The sequence below is a fragment of the Rousettus aegyptiacus genome, unplaced genomic scaffold (genome assembly GCF_014176215.1).
Source record: "Rousettus aegyptiacus isolate mRouAeg1 unplaced genomic scaffold, mRouAeg1.p scaffold_m13_p_17, whole genome shotgun sequence".
NCBI lineage: Eukaryota > Metazoa > Chordata > Mammalia > Chiroptera > Pteropodidae > Rousettus > Rousettus aegyptiacus.
This window is the reverse complement of record NW_023416292.1, coordinates 42305178-42320389: the sequence shown is the minus strand read 5'-3', so window position 1 is coordinate 42320389 and position 15212 is coordinate 42305178. Positions and strand designations below refer to the sequence as shown.

The following is a 15212-nucleotide window of genomic DNA, read 5'->3' as shown; positions in this document are numbered from 1 at the left end:
AGAAACCTGGCCCGTGCCCAGCCAAAGACACATTTGGCAGAGTAGAGTTGAACTCAATAGGGAAACTTGGACAAGAGAACAAGAAGTAAAACATTTAAATAACCGCATTGCCATTACCCTCATTAGGTCTCAGCTAGCATTATATATACGTTCGAATGGAATTCACTGTAGAATTAACCCAGACCGCTCCACCTCAAAATCTAAATGGTCGACATGAGACTATATTTACAACAGAGGCAGCAAAAGAGCATGTTGTTTAAAATACTTTATAACATTTTATTTGCTATTATTTAATCATGTAGATTTTTTTGGTAAATGTTCATTTCTAAAAGTGTATCATAAAAACATTATATTTTTCTAGATCTCGTATTTGTCATAGAAATGTGCCATAGATTGTTACTTAAAGACTTACGACTTATGAATTCATATGAAAGTACGCTACAAATAAGAGATAAATGAATTTATATAGTGTAATTTGCTGATTATAAAAATAGAGAAATACGAAAATATTATTTGGCAATAACAGAAAAATATATTTTAAAATTCCATTTTGAAATTTCACATAAGCACTGAAATAAAGAGTAAAACTGTTTTTTTCTCTTTGTATATTTAACATATTGCCAATACTATATTTTTCATTCTTGAATAATGAAGCACATGACCCACTGCTGTATAATTCGGGCTTTGTTCAAACATTAATTGCTATAATCATGAAAGTTACTATTAAAAGCAGATAGAGCAGATCCGTGCACAGCGAGAGAGGCTTTAACCAGAGTTCCATCCTAACATCTTATTTCGTTAGGAACATAGTTTAAATGTTTAAGTAAGAATAGCATGTTGATTCATTGGTGGAGTCTGGACACCTGTCTCAGGCATGAGTGGTGAACAGCACAGAGTGACATAAATGGTTATGAAATGGTTACTAAATACTCTCGCTTTCTATATCCAGTAGCACAGTATCCAGCACCAAAAAGAAGCTATTTCAGTGAAAGGGCCTTTAAAAGTTTTGCAAACCATCTTTGGCTTTCTTTTCCTGACACAGTAAAAAATTGTTTGACTTTCTTCATTTGTGCTTTATGGAGCTAATTATATTTGCTTAGAAACAGTGTTAAAATTAAATGTAACTTTTAATTATAAAATGTTTCCTTGGAAACATTTTCTTGTATGTGAAATTGTACTTTGTTCTGAACTACTTAATTTCACTTGCAATTAGAAATCAAAGACAGAGCACAGCATAGGCAATTTGGAAATTGTTGCATTAATTGCCACAAAAAATTAATATTTTTCATAACAGACAACTGACAGTGAACATCCAATTAACGGTTACATAGTTATTTAACAACTATCCTCAGAAAAGAATGATTCTATTTCATAACCATTAATTAAATGGTCACTGGTAGCAGACATTTTTAAAATTTAGAAATTCATTTAGATACTACATTTTTATCTAGAAATTATATATTTGCTTTAATTTAGAAAGAGCTGAATGTAATAGTCACAATTAAAAAGATAAGCATATGTGGGCGACCTCAAAGTTCACAGCAACTGGTTTCACAAATCACCTTAACACACTGGATTCACAGCTAAGGGCAAGCCTCTCTTTGGTTCATAAGGTGTTGTCCTGGAAACCATTTTGATGCAGTCGATAATAGGGCAGATGCTGAGACACAGAGTACAGCCTGTACAAGCATCGGTAATGGTGGGCAGGTGGGTTTCGGGATCAAACCGTATAGCCTGCAAACAGAAATAAAGAGTATTGCTGTCACTGCCCACAGGTCAGGAATGCCCCACGGTCCATCAACGCTTTTCCGCGCTCGGTAGAGCTGCACTTGGAGACGACTGCGCCCAGCGCTGTGGTGCAGCTCGAGCGACAGTTGAGCTGCTGGAGAGGAGGGGGCGAACGACAGAAAAGAAATTCTTTTAAATTAGAAACACGATGTTAAAAAATCCTTGGAGGTATTTTTGTTGTGTTGTGTGAAGAAAATATTTCATAACATAGTCACTACCCAGTGTCCTTTGTTCTGAGCAGAGCTCAGGTCCTTCCAGTCCTTCCAGGGCCGGGTGTCTGCTGCCTGCGGGGGGCGGGGTGCTTTCACACGTCCTCCTCTGTCTCCTCACACTCTTTGACAGTGGAGAGGTGTCACCATCAGATGGGGCAATACATGCACGATTTCAAATTATATATGTAGCTTTTAGAAGAAAGCAGTAGGAAAAAAAAATTAAGAGCCAGCTTTGAGGGTTGAGAATTTCCAAGCTGATCGTAGGCATTGTTCCACCACAAAGGGGAAAAAGCGCTGAGAGATGGGGAGCGGGACCCCCGCGTCCAGGCCCCTCCCGGCGCATCTCAGCTGTGAGAGCCGGTGGGGCCTCCGGCTCTGAAGTGAGTCAGAATTTTCAGAAATTTGATAATTTCTTTTTCCCTCCCACCTCTTTCCCTTCCTTAAAAGTAAGTGATACAACCTACAATGAAATATCTAGTGTGAAACTTACAATTGAAATTTTTTATTTTAAATCATGATGACCATTTGCCCATTAAAGAGAAGCATTTCAATGGTGGAAACAACTTTCAAGGATTTCCATCTAGGGAGACTTCGGGGCCACGTGTGGCGGCAGAGGGGACCGAGGGGGTGTGTCTGGCAGTCTCCCTTGCAGTGTACGAATTTGGAGTGTTGAGGTAGGGGTTGAGGAAAATTACTAGGAACATGAAGTCCTCCTGCCTTCCAGATACTCCTCGAGGCCAGGTCTGCAAATCGTACATTCCAAATAATTATCCTATGCAGATTTTTTCCCCCTGCGTCATATACAATGTATTATACCCCAATGAAAATGATCTTTTTTGTTTAAAAGTTTCATCCCCCAAATGAAGCTATTATAACTAGAATTATATCCTCTTTTGTATACATAAAAATGAAAATGATCTTATTAGAGTAAATTATGTCAGACTGCTATATGTATGGTATACACACACACACACACACACACATATATGTATATGTATTTACACACACGCATATGCTTAAGATCTTTAAGGAAACAACCATATTCTATCTGAACAAGAACTGTAGCCATGACAAACCATAAGAAAATTTGTTCACATAAATTGTTGCCATGTTTTGTAAAATAACATCTCAGATGGCTGTTTGAATGAGTAAACATTTCTCCACCTCATGCACCCTTTTATAAATAGAAGCCCAAGAAGCAATTGATGCGAATAAAACTGATGACTTAGAAATGTCATACTTTGAAAATTTGCAAACGTAATAACTTACATTCAGTTGAAGATTTTGATTTTCTATTTTTTATCTTTTCAGACAGAAGAATCAAAGGCAGACTTCGAAATAAATCTTTTTAAATGCATAATTGTGACTTAATCCCAATTAATAAGATTATTTTTAGTGAAATGATGTGAAGGCTAGAATTCCAAAGTGGGAGTCATAACTTCTAAGATTTAAGATATTAAGACTCTGATGCTATGGTGTTAGTGATAGGAGTTATTGACCTATCTCTAGTTAATTAGAGGAAAGATGACATGAAAGCGAATGTGATACGATTAACATTTTCAAAATAACTGTTAGGGACTCCATTCAGCTAAAAACAATGTGATGCACTGGCTAAAATGTATTTGGTCTGGAACTCTTGTCATACTAAGGTGGAAGAGATTTTTAAAACATGTTTGTCATATCTCTATTAGGTGGTCAGAAGAATATGCAAAATCTCATCATGAGCAACATGGGACCTTCCCCCAAGCTGGATAAGGTAAATGAATGCCAGTTTTTAAAATGGACCATTTTATCTATCTTGAATATTTCATTAATCATCTTAGATATCTTCTTTATTATATCCCCTTATCGCTTAAAAAGTTTAATGAAAATAATATTAGTCTGCAGTTTTTAGCGTGAAGGCTGTAAAAGTCCCACATTTTCATTATGGTCCCATGGCAGACTTTGAGCTGAAGGGGGAGGAACTGGGAAGAGTCTGTGGCTCACTTTGTGTGAGAGAAATGCATGTTGGTTTTTCCAGAACAGAGGAATGCCTGTCCCCAGGCTGCACAGCTCATTGGTGGGAAAGCACTTTTCCATGCTAACTGCAGCAAAAGCCCAGTCAGGGGTGAATGGAAGAGAACTCTCTTCTGGCAGAAATAATCAGGTCCTCTCAGGGTACGGCAGCACATAACTGTTCTTTCTCCTTTCTTATGTGTTAAAATGTTATGCTCCCTAATGTCCATAATTGTATGACTTTTCGGTTGTATTTTTCCCTCCAGTTTTATAGACGATGAAATGATGTTAAACTATTGTTCATTGAATAGTGGCATAGTTAGTTTAAGGTAAGGCTTCCCTTGAAAAAAGAATACTACGTTATGAACACAAGAGGACAGAGCTATGCTACTGCTGAGGCACAATTTGGAACGTCTGGTTTGAATCTCAGACTTAGCAACAGAAGACTCTGCTACAAAAGCCAGAAAAAAACACGCCTCACAGCATCCTAATTACCACCAAATTCTTACCTGGTAGCCAGAGTCATTACAAGTCATGTAGCATTTGCCACAGTTGATACACATTTCTTCATCAATCATAGCCACGACTTGCTCTGTGTTGCTCAGTTCGCCAAATGCTCCAAGGTACTTCAGTGCCTTTCCAATCACATCCTGAAAGAAAGGCAAGGAATTACTTACACCATTATTTTAAAACATTACCATGTAATAATTAATATTGGTCCAAATCTCCCTGTTTTATACAGTGTTGCTTTAAGTAACTTAGGAGACTTTGGATAGTGTAGTTTTCATAGATGTATCTTTCATAATCGTAGTTTAAATATTTCCTTCTCTTGAAAGATTATATATATGTATGTGTGTGTATATATGTATGTGTGTCTTAGAAACACAAGACCTAATTAACTGCATTCTGTAAATTTTCTACAGGCTAATCTAAAACAGTGTTTCTGTAGACAGAAAAAATGGCACCCTTTTCAGTGGTCATGGCTTACTTTTTCTCCATTTTGGACTTTGAAGGATCCAAAGTAATGAAAAGCGACAAAGGGTGATGTACTTCTACTAGAAAACTTTAGATTGCTAGGAATGAAGGGGATAAAAATGTAAATGCTATGCATTTATATCACTGCATTTGGATTCCACATTTTCATTTAGAAAAGTGCTTCGATAGCATACCCACCTGTCATGTCTTGAAGAGTATATTGCGCTATTTAAAAATTCTAATTTATGTTAATTAATTAGGTTCACCTAATAGCTAAATAAGATGCTCTTTTACTTTTAAAGAACTAGGATTTCCTTTATTCACTATGGAAGATTTTTCATGAGGCTCCACATTGCTTTGTTTTCCATATTAATTAAAAGTATGCTTAATATGTGAAGCACAGAAGATGTTTCATCAACAATACGAAACACTTTGTTTCATAAAACAAAACAGAAGAATGTAACAATGTTTGTCTAATTTGTATGCTGTCAAGATTTTCTGCTTTTGTTTTTAACTTTTAACAAGAGAATCTTTTGTTTGAGTTCAAGGTCCATGTTCAAGGAGGTTTGACTCTTACTGTTCTCTTTTGTATTTCACTCTTTGCTCTTCTCTTATGACTTTGGTTACCCTGTTTTCCTGTTTTCCCTCCCGTTTCAGTTCTAAATGACAGTATGCTCATGACTTTAAGTCTTCAAACTGAAGCAAAGTTTACATTATCATGTACAGTTTGTTTGTGCATCTCTGAAGGAATAAGAGGACAGAAAACTTACCATACTATTGTCACTATTTTCTTTTCACTGTGTTGAAGGTATAACTTCAACTATACTGCAGTCTGTTTGTAGGTGGGCACTTGATGTCCAAATCAGTATCTCCATTCTGAACTGCTCTCACAAACTTAAGATATACATTTCTCGATTGCATGACAAACATTGTCATTAGAAATCGGTACCTCAAATTCACCACTCACTGAACTTATCATCAACTAGTCCCTCCTGGACACACATCACAAAACTGTATCTTCCCTCTGATTTCCTTAGTTTTATGAACAGTGTTAGAATTTTTCCAATCACTAAGGCTTGACATTTCAGAGTTATATTTCACTCCTACTTCTGCCCACTCCACTATCTCATCTGCTGCCAACTCTTCTGAGTAGTGGAACTTTTGCATCCTCTTTCCATATTCACTACAATCTTTAACCATGGTAATTAATTTTCCATTACTTCTAATTCAGTGGCAAGAGCTTTCTTGATGGCGTTTCATTCACATATTCTTCCTTTCCTACTCCAACCCATGTAATGTTGTCGTCTTAATCTAGGCTGTCTGACGCAGACTGAATTTTTCACTACCTCGCACAAAGATCTGCTGAATTAAATGCAGTCTCGCATTTAAGTCTGGCATTTAGGGCTTTCTACCAACACATGTCTTTTGGTGGTGTTTCCTACTTCCAAACACCAATGTGCTTCAGCTACACTGGACACACGCTGCACGCTGAACACACTTGTCAATCCTCTGGCGCCTAATTTTATGCTGAGTCCTTGTCCAGACCACCCTTCCTTCCCAGCTCTGCTTTGGATAATCCCATCCATCTTCATCCTCCAAAGACAGCTCGCGTGCCACTACTCTATGAAGAATTCCTCGATCCTTCCTTCTCCTTTTCTAACCAAATTGAAGATATGATCTCTTTTTCTCTTTTCCTTTTCTCCTCCCTCTTTTTATCTTCCTCTTCTCCCTTCCCATCCTCTCTTTGCTTTTCTTCCCCTAATGGCCTACAGTATTTTATCTATTATGTGGAACTAATGACAACAGATGACTTTTAAGTTCTTACTGTGTATCAAGCCATTGCCATAATTGAAGCATTTTCTCACTTATACTTCACAGATTTTATAGAGGATGATATGACTGATATTTAAGGAATAAAATTAAGAATGGTTGACCATTGGACAATCAGAGAGTTATCATGCTTATAAGGCTTATTCAAAATAAATGATGTACAGTTTTAAGAGAATTTACTGTTACAGCAAGTTCACATTCTATGTACCTAAATATGCCTTTTGTACTATATTAGAGATTTGTTGTTGTCATTTACAAAAACATCATTGTTTAATGTGAAACTAAATAAAACAAGGTTCTTGGAGCCTCCTTAAGTTAATAGAACTTTGGTGTTAAAAAGTCACCCTTCATTTGTCATAGTTCTTAAGAAAATTATAAATATTTTTAATCTGGAAAAGGATTAAAGAATGACAACCCTTTTAAATTATTTTGGGAAGGAGTATCAAAGAAAAGGAATCATTATTCTATGTGCCTGAAAATGTGGACATTTGTTTAAAACTCAAAGCTTCCAGGTAGTACTACCAGCATATAAATACCCTCAAGCACACATCCTGGAGCTCAGAGTTCACATACAAAGGCATATGTAATCGTAGAGCACATATGGCCAATCTAGTCCCTCCCAGACACACATCTGTGGAGATTAGCGAACCTACATTCATTATTCCAAGCAGGGTGTGGATATACAGAGGTCAAATGATCTGCCATAGCCACCTCTGATTTGTGGAGATGTTTATGTGTAAATGTGTTTGTGGAGAAAGTGATGCTAAATTTTTTAAAGTAGAGATGCATTTGATTTAAACGTATGTTCTCAAAATTAATGTTATGAAAGACTATAGAACTCCATAGTCACATCTTTGCCAATTGATTATTTGTTTGGGATAATCAAAAGTGATTTTAATGAATAGAAATCAGTCAACATTTCCATTTGATATAAAGTTTAGAACCAAGAAATGAGGAACTAGAAGTTTTAATTCGTTTGCTTAGTTTGAATTTGTTAGTTTGGGCCCATTTTTTTTTTTATATAGGCGATTCAAGTATTTTCAAGTTGTGTTTGTTATCTGGCACATTAACTGTTCTTTCTAGCTTTAAATCTTCTACACATCATATTATCAGCTGTAAATAGGTGTCATTCAAAGTCCAGGACCAAGGACAACAATGCTGGGGACAAACACTGTGACTTCTATCTAAAAGGGATCTAGTATTTAAATTGTGTGAGCTTGGCTGTTTAATCACTTTACCATTTCCTTTCCTGGACTATTACCAATGTCACATGTTCTTACCTTTTACACCAAGCTTGCTACTGCCTAATCAACCTATCAAAATAGGAAAAGAAATAATTTTCTTTGTTCTCACTGAATTTATGCTGTCTCAATAACTTCATCCTTTGCTAATGATCTCAAGAACAAAGTTTAATAATCTTTGCAGAATTTCACTGTGGTTAGATTTCAAGCTCTCTGGTCTACTTCTATCTTTTCCCTACTCCCCAACCACATCCATTTCCCACCCTTTCTAGAGAACCCGGGGCAATGCTTACTGTTCAACAGTGTGCTGCAGCAGTATCATACAAAAATATTTTCAAAAATACAGAGTGCAATTTATTTTTGATATCCTATATAATGCCCTATGAGCTAGGAGGCTGGGAGGGGGAATGTAGAGTTAGAAAAAAAGTCTCAAGTTTTAACCAGTAGAACTCTGCTAAATGAGGACCTAGCGTGAATAAGCTGAGATGGGAGGACAAAGACAAAGCATGAGATGGGAAATAAAATAGTAGACTGGCAGGGAAGGTGAGAGAAGCAAGTGAACCAAGAGATAGAATAAAAGAAAGTGGGAATCTGGGCACTGAAGTGGGTGAGTGGTGGGGGCGGGGGGGGGGCAGTTTATAAGTGAGAGACAGATAAATGAGGTTAAGGTGTGACCAAGGTTGGTACAGTACAGATCTGTGGCCCTGATCACTGTGTTTATTTTTTATTTTTTATGACTTTTTTTTTTTAATGTGGGGTGGGGCTCAGGCTTTAAAGTAGCAAATTCTTGCCAGACACTATGGATTTAAATTTATTTAATGAAGCTAAATATGATTTTACTATATCCTTACCTATCTTAGGCTTCAACTCTCAAATATGCTTTTCCTATCCTTTTTGAATCTAAGAACATTCTCTGTGGATACGCTAGAAAAATAATAGATGTTGAACAGTTCTTTCTAATTCTAAGTTAACAGCATACCATCTGCTCTAAGCAGTGGGTATATTTCTTTCTTTCTTTCTTTCTTTCTTTCTTTCTTTCTTTCTTTCTTTCTTTCTTTCTTTCTTTCTTTCTTTCTTCTCTCTCTCTCTTCCTCCCTCTCTTTCTTCCTCCCTCTCTCTCTCCCTCCTTAAATTTCTATTTGACAGCTTCTCATTCTTCTTGATCCATTTTCATGTGAGTCATTGATTATAAGATTGTTTTCTATTGTTTTCTTTGAACATTCTGAAACAAATTTACTAAAGGTGGGATACTATATATCTAAGTTCAGACTTCCTCTCCGTGGCCTAAGAAACTCTAAGATGATATGGGATGGTTACTTTCCTTTAAGATTTGTTTAGCTGCCATTTCCCCCAAACATTTTTATAGGGAGCCAGAAATAAGCCAATGCAGCAAGTCCTGCCATTGATTCTCTCTCTTCTGTGAGATTAAATTTCCAACAAAGCAATTCGATAATGTTTCAGATGTTGTGCCTCTAGTGGAGTGGGATTTTCACCTGAGATCTGCAAAGGCTTACGTTGCTCCTCTGTCTCTCTGTCTGGCACGATGTCTCTGACGTCATCCCGGGATAATGTTTCTGCTTTCCCTTCATTTCACTCTCCTGCAGCAGCTCCCTCCATGCTTCGCCTTCAGCTCTGTGGTTTCCATGCATGAGAACATCTTCCTGACACGCACTGCTCTTCCCTTAGTCCTTCGATTAGACTCATTTGTTCCAAACAAGATATACCGTCTCCTCATCATATTCCAGTCAGGAAAACTATCTCAAAACACCCTCATAAGACATAAGAGGTGATTTATACCCAATTTGTCCATGTTTTTCAAAGTTTAGTTTGATAATTTTTTACCTGTGATTTGTCAGCGTGTAGACAACTGATGAAGTTAATGCTGCCCCCTGCCCATTTCTCTGGTATCTGCTGAAAATTGCTTGAAAAGTCCTTCACTATTTTTCTTTCTGTGCCATCTCTTTTATGTTTCATAGTATCTAATATGGTCTTACAGTTTTATCTGAGTACTTTTTTCCTTTCTCTCACAATTCAATTGAAATAATAAACCACTCGATCAGGCTGACTGGTCTCCTGCCAACACTTTCTTGCCAGTCTTATGAGATGCAGTCCATCTCTTACTAGAAGCAGCAGGAAGAAGAGATGAAAACATCACTAGTGCCCCTAAACCATTCATTTTCCTACCCAGAAATTCAAAGACATTAGAGATACATTCCTGGCTTCATAAAGAGAATGAGAATTCATCCTCATATATATCAACAGAAGTGGGAAGCGTTCCGGGACTTTATAAGTCTTGGCAGACTTTCAAGTCTCTGTTATATGCTGCCTGGGAATAAAGCACGTTTCTCACTTAGCCCGGCCAAACGTGCACGCTGTCACTTCACTTCTCCTCGGCGAGGAGACAAAACCGCCTCCTCTTTGGTTGCTTTTTCCTGGCATAGGTGAACCTGTGGAACGTGTCAGGAGCTTCTTTGGAAGGTCCTGGTCTGTCTTTCGGAAGAGGCCTTTGCACCTATTGCGGAGGCCAGCTCTCTTTCTTCCTTTAGCTCAGTCTTCCCCCTCAGTCTTCTAGCACTGTTTGATTACCCTTTTCTTCCTCAAGATCCTTCACACAATCAGCAGCTCTGTAATATGGCAATATGCCTGGCAAATGCTGCGTCATTATGAAATACAAATTGAGACATGGGGCTGATAAAGAGGAAATTGACAGGATGCCAGGCTGTTCCCTGAGCCCCGGACCTTCCTCTGGTGTAGGACCGAGAGCCTGAGGCCATTCTTCAGCTTCTCAGGAGACAAGGAAAAGCTAGGTAGCATGTTGGCTAGCAAAGGCTTCTGGTTCTCAAGGACCTCCTGGTCACAGCATGACATAGTGAATAACTACTCTTGATGCTCTACCTGAAGTTCTTAGCAGTTTGATCTTTACATCCTCTTACCCTTTGACATCATGTTTTTGAGAATGATCAAGAAAACTAGATGATTTTGCTCACTATTGTCTGCAATTCTGTCATTTCTATGAATTCCTATTGAACAAAGAACGAGATTACCACTTTGACACTGCTACCTGGTTGATCCGGAGATTGTGTGTTGGATGTAAGGTCCTGTGGCTGCATGTTGTTCCAAGCATGTAGGGACACTATGCTTTTCAGACATACTAATTTGCTTGAAATACTACCTTCCTTGCCTTTCTTTTCGCAAGAGACAGCAGAGGATAGTGCTTCAGGTCTAGAGCCAGAGTTTGAAAGAAAATCTTGGCTTCGATACTTTCTTAGCTGTGTGATCTTGGGCAAGTTATTTAACCTCTCTGTTTGTTAATTACTTAATCAGTAAAATAGAGAAAATATAGGTTCCTGATAAGGTTATTGTGAGGATTAAATGAGTTAATTCGCAAACACGAAGAACAGTGCCTGAAACCTCATAAGGACTCAATAAATATTAGCTTTTATTATTAATTCTCTGCTTAATTAACACTAATTTATTAAACTCCATGTTAAATATCACCATCTCTGTGAAGCTTCCACAATTACCCGAGGCATAACTAATCCCTTTCACTCCTCTGTGTTCCCAGAGCATTTTGTACATATTTGATTGAACTGTAAATAATTTTTAACATGTGTCTTTCTCCCTTGTTAGACTATGAGCTCCATAAGGATAGATTTCTTTCTTTTTAAAATTCATGTTGTATTCCTAGTTTCTAGCACAGTTCCTGGATTGCAGTGAGTGCATAATAAATATATACTCATGCTACATCTCTCCCAGGCTGGGAAAACCCCTAAGCCATGGATCATGCCTCGTCTTGGACACAGAGCCAGTCCTTACCGCACTGCTGGCCACATAGCAAATACTCAATAAATACTTACTGATTGACTGATATTGAAACTGCCTACTTCTGAGGCAATAGACCATTAAATCTCATCTGAGGCATTTGAAAGGAAAAAAAGAACAACAAAAAGAGATCTATTGAGCATGGCTTTCTTAGAAATAATATTGTCACACTCATAACCAGGGAAGATGGGGGTAGATAATGCATGACTGAAAATCTTGTTCAGACAAGAGGGGGTTAGTTAACTTTGTGGGGCACTGGGACTCTGTCTACAGCAGATGGGGAATAATATCCTGTGCTAGCTGAGAGGATAAACAAAGCAGTGTCATGGAGTTTAAACTATTGAACAGAGGAATCTATAAAGAGGCCAGCAGAGCGAAGGGAAGAAACAAGCTAAAATAAACAGATGGGTGGACAGAGAAAATATTAAGCTCAGAAATAGATAACCCAGGCCCTCCAGGAAAAAAAAAGGAAGAAGGAAAAATGGTATGTCAAGAACAGAAACTCTGTAAGGGGAACACAAAAGTCATAATAAAGCAGTAGAGGGCAGTACATGCTGTGCCTGGGTATGTGTGCAAGAATAAAACCATAAAGCTCAAGAAACAATGTCTGATTCACATACAGACAGAAAATGACTCTTAAACGGGACATGGTGTTAACCTCAGAGGGGAGTGATAACCACATGGCCACGTCACCCAGATGAGGTCTGGAATAATGAGCGAAAGGGCAAAGGCTCGTATGGAAATGACAGTAACCATCATGGCTCTCACATTTGAATAGAACTATGCTGTCTATGATATTTCCACACACATTATTTTATTTAAAACAGTGGAGCTGTGGCCTTCCGACATTATCTGGTACTTTCTCTCCTGCCAGTCACTGGCCTGGATTGTTACAATAGCCTTTTGACTAGTCTCCTGTTTCTGCCTTTGCTCAGCTAGGATTTTGTATCCCACAGCTAGGCCGAGCCTTTGAAAAATTAAGTCAGGTCATATCATTCTTCCTTTCCTGCCAAGGACTTTTCTACTTCAGGGTCTTGCACTTTCTGTTCCTTCTGAATAGAATGTTCTTCCCCCAGATATCTAGCCACATCATTCACTGTCACTTTCCTAAATATTTACTCAAATGACATTTAATCAGGCAGACATTTCCTGGCCAACCTTTGTAGCAGTTCCTAGTCACCTAATCCTTCTGTATTTTCTCCATAGCACTGTGACCATGTGACATAGTATGTATTCATTTGTTCATTTGTTGATCGTCTAGTTCTCCTTGCTAACATGTAAGTGCCGCAAGAGCTGGGCTTTCAGTTTTGTTCACTACTGAGTCGCTCGCTGATGACTACTGCACTGCTGGAACGTAATGGCTGCACATTAACAATCGGGTGAATGAGGAGATGGATGGATGGGTGAATACGACGACTGTTGCAATCTCGGTGGTTATGTATGAAGACGAAATGAAACAACACGAGGTTTTGCTAAGATGAGCAGTAATTTCTGACCTGAAGCCCACTTCCTCATTCTCAACACTTCCTCCTTTCCTGGTTGCCCCCACATCATCATTTTCTTCTGGTTGTTTGCCTATGTCTTTGATTGTTTATTCTCATTTGCTTCTCCTTTCCTTCTGCTCCCTCGGAGGGTATTAGGTTAAGTAAGAAGTAACAAAATATATGTGAAGCTTCTATCTTGAGCTGGCACACAGTAGGAAGTCAACATATTAGTCCTTTTTTCTTTATATCCTCTAGCATAGACCCATAAGTCACTAGAGTTCATTAATTTCAATATGCTCAAATCTTTTTTTCGATATGCTAAAACTTTTCATCCAGTATTGAAACAACAACAACAACAAACAACGAACCCCATTAAACCCGAAAACACTAAGAACAAAACCCAGATTCATTATCTTTTATTTATTTCAGTGGGACCATCAAACATCTAATCATTTTAGTCTCCTTATTTTCAGCTCCTTATCCCTCAATATATAACAAGAATATCTAAGTCTTAAAGGAAGAAGTAACAAATGTTTATCAATGTCATCTCTGCCTCTGTCCTCATAAACATGGTCACTCACCATTTCTGGGACCACCGTATGGGTTAGCTGGAACGAATGTTTTCTCCTTGCCCTGCTAATCCCTACCCCAGCTATAGGTCTCCTTAGATGCCACTACCTCAGAGAGGCCTTCTTCGGTCCTTTCGACCTAAATTAGGTCTGGCTGTGAAAGAGACTTCATACATCCTATATTTTGTCTATATAGCTCATATCATAAATGTGATTTTATAGTAGTGTGATTCTTTGTATATAAAGGGTCTAGAAGTGATGCTCAGGAGTTTGCAAGGCTATGGTTAAGGTGTGAGAATCTTAAGCGAGAGGCGAAATAATCAGATTTGCATTAAGAAAAAAAAAAAACACTTCATAACAGTTGGAGGATACATTAGAGAAGAATGAATGAAGAGGATGGGAGGCCAGCTGGTAGAATACTTCAGAATCACCAGAAATAATGCATAAAGGCCTGCGTGAAGGCCTCTGCAGTGGGAAAGAACAGGACAGGAGGGCGACGTGAGGGATGAAAACATCAGCGACAGCTCGTGAACGGGCTGAGGGACAGGACGGAATCCAGGCTGGACTTCAGGTTTCCGGCTTAGAACAGACAGTGGATAGGGTGCTGCTCACTGAGACACAGGACTCAGGAGAAGAGCAGATTTCAAAGGAATGATACTCGGTTCAAAGTCCGGTGGGGCGGCCGCCGTGACCCTTGTGTCGCCTTTCCAGGTGGAAGCGACACATTTAAGCGGTGAATGAACATTTAACCCGTACTGTATATTTAAATAGCGAAATAGACATGCTTTTATACACGGCTTAATTTTTACCTTCATGGTAGGAATAGGCTTTTTAGGGGTAAAATAGTTTCTCTTGAGTGGTAGAAAAGCTGCATTTTCTTCTTTCAGTTTAATCTTGTTCTCTGCTATGATTCTCTTGCGCTGCTCAAGATAAGGTCCAAAACTTGGCAATTTCTAAAAGGGAAACACACAAATAAGAAAGCCTGTTAGGTCATAGAAGGGAAAAAAGTGAGGATATAAATGTAAATTTTATCAACAAACAAAGGTGCATTTTGAGACTGTTTCATGTATACTGTAACGAGGCTTTTATTCATTCCTGGACCACTAGTCTAGGTATCAGATTCCATTCATTATTAAAAAGAACACAAGAGCACAAATATCCCTTCCAAATATGTTTGTATTAGATATACAAATGTTAATTAAAATATATTTCTAAATGGAATAAAATTTGCAATGATAAACCAAATCCATTCACTTAAAACGGTAGCTATTAGTTAGATCATTTGTTTGGTTTGTA

General features: G+C 38.1%; 1 protein-coding gene across 2 annotated transcripts in view; it reads right to left on the bottom strand.

The window, feature by feature from the left end:
* Positions 1-310: 310 nt before the first annotated feature.
* DPYD (dihydropyrimidine dehydrogenase) overlaps positions 311-15212 on the bottom strand; it is a 691841-nt gene continuing 676939 nt past the window's right edge. Inside the window, exons 21-23 of one of the 2 annotated variants that reach the window (XM_036235253.1) lie at positions 14726-14869; positions 4505-4645; positions 311-1734 (exon numbers count right to left, since the gene is read on the bottom strand). In XM_036235253.1, the coding sequence (XP_036091146.1) occupies positions 1564-1734; positions 4505-4645; positions 14726-14869 (456 nt within the window). In that variant the 3' untranslated portion in view covers positions 311-1563. The remainder of the gene's footprint in view (positions 1735-4504; positions 4646-14725; positions 14870-15212) is intronic. The other variant, XM_036235254.1, reaches the window with a different exon arrangement.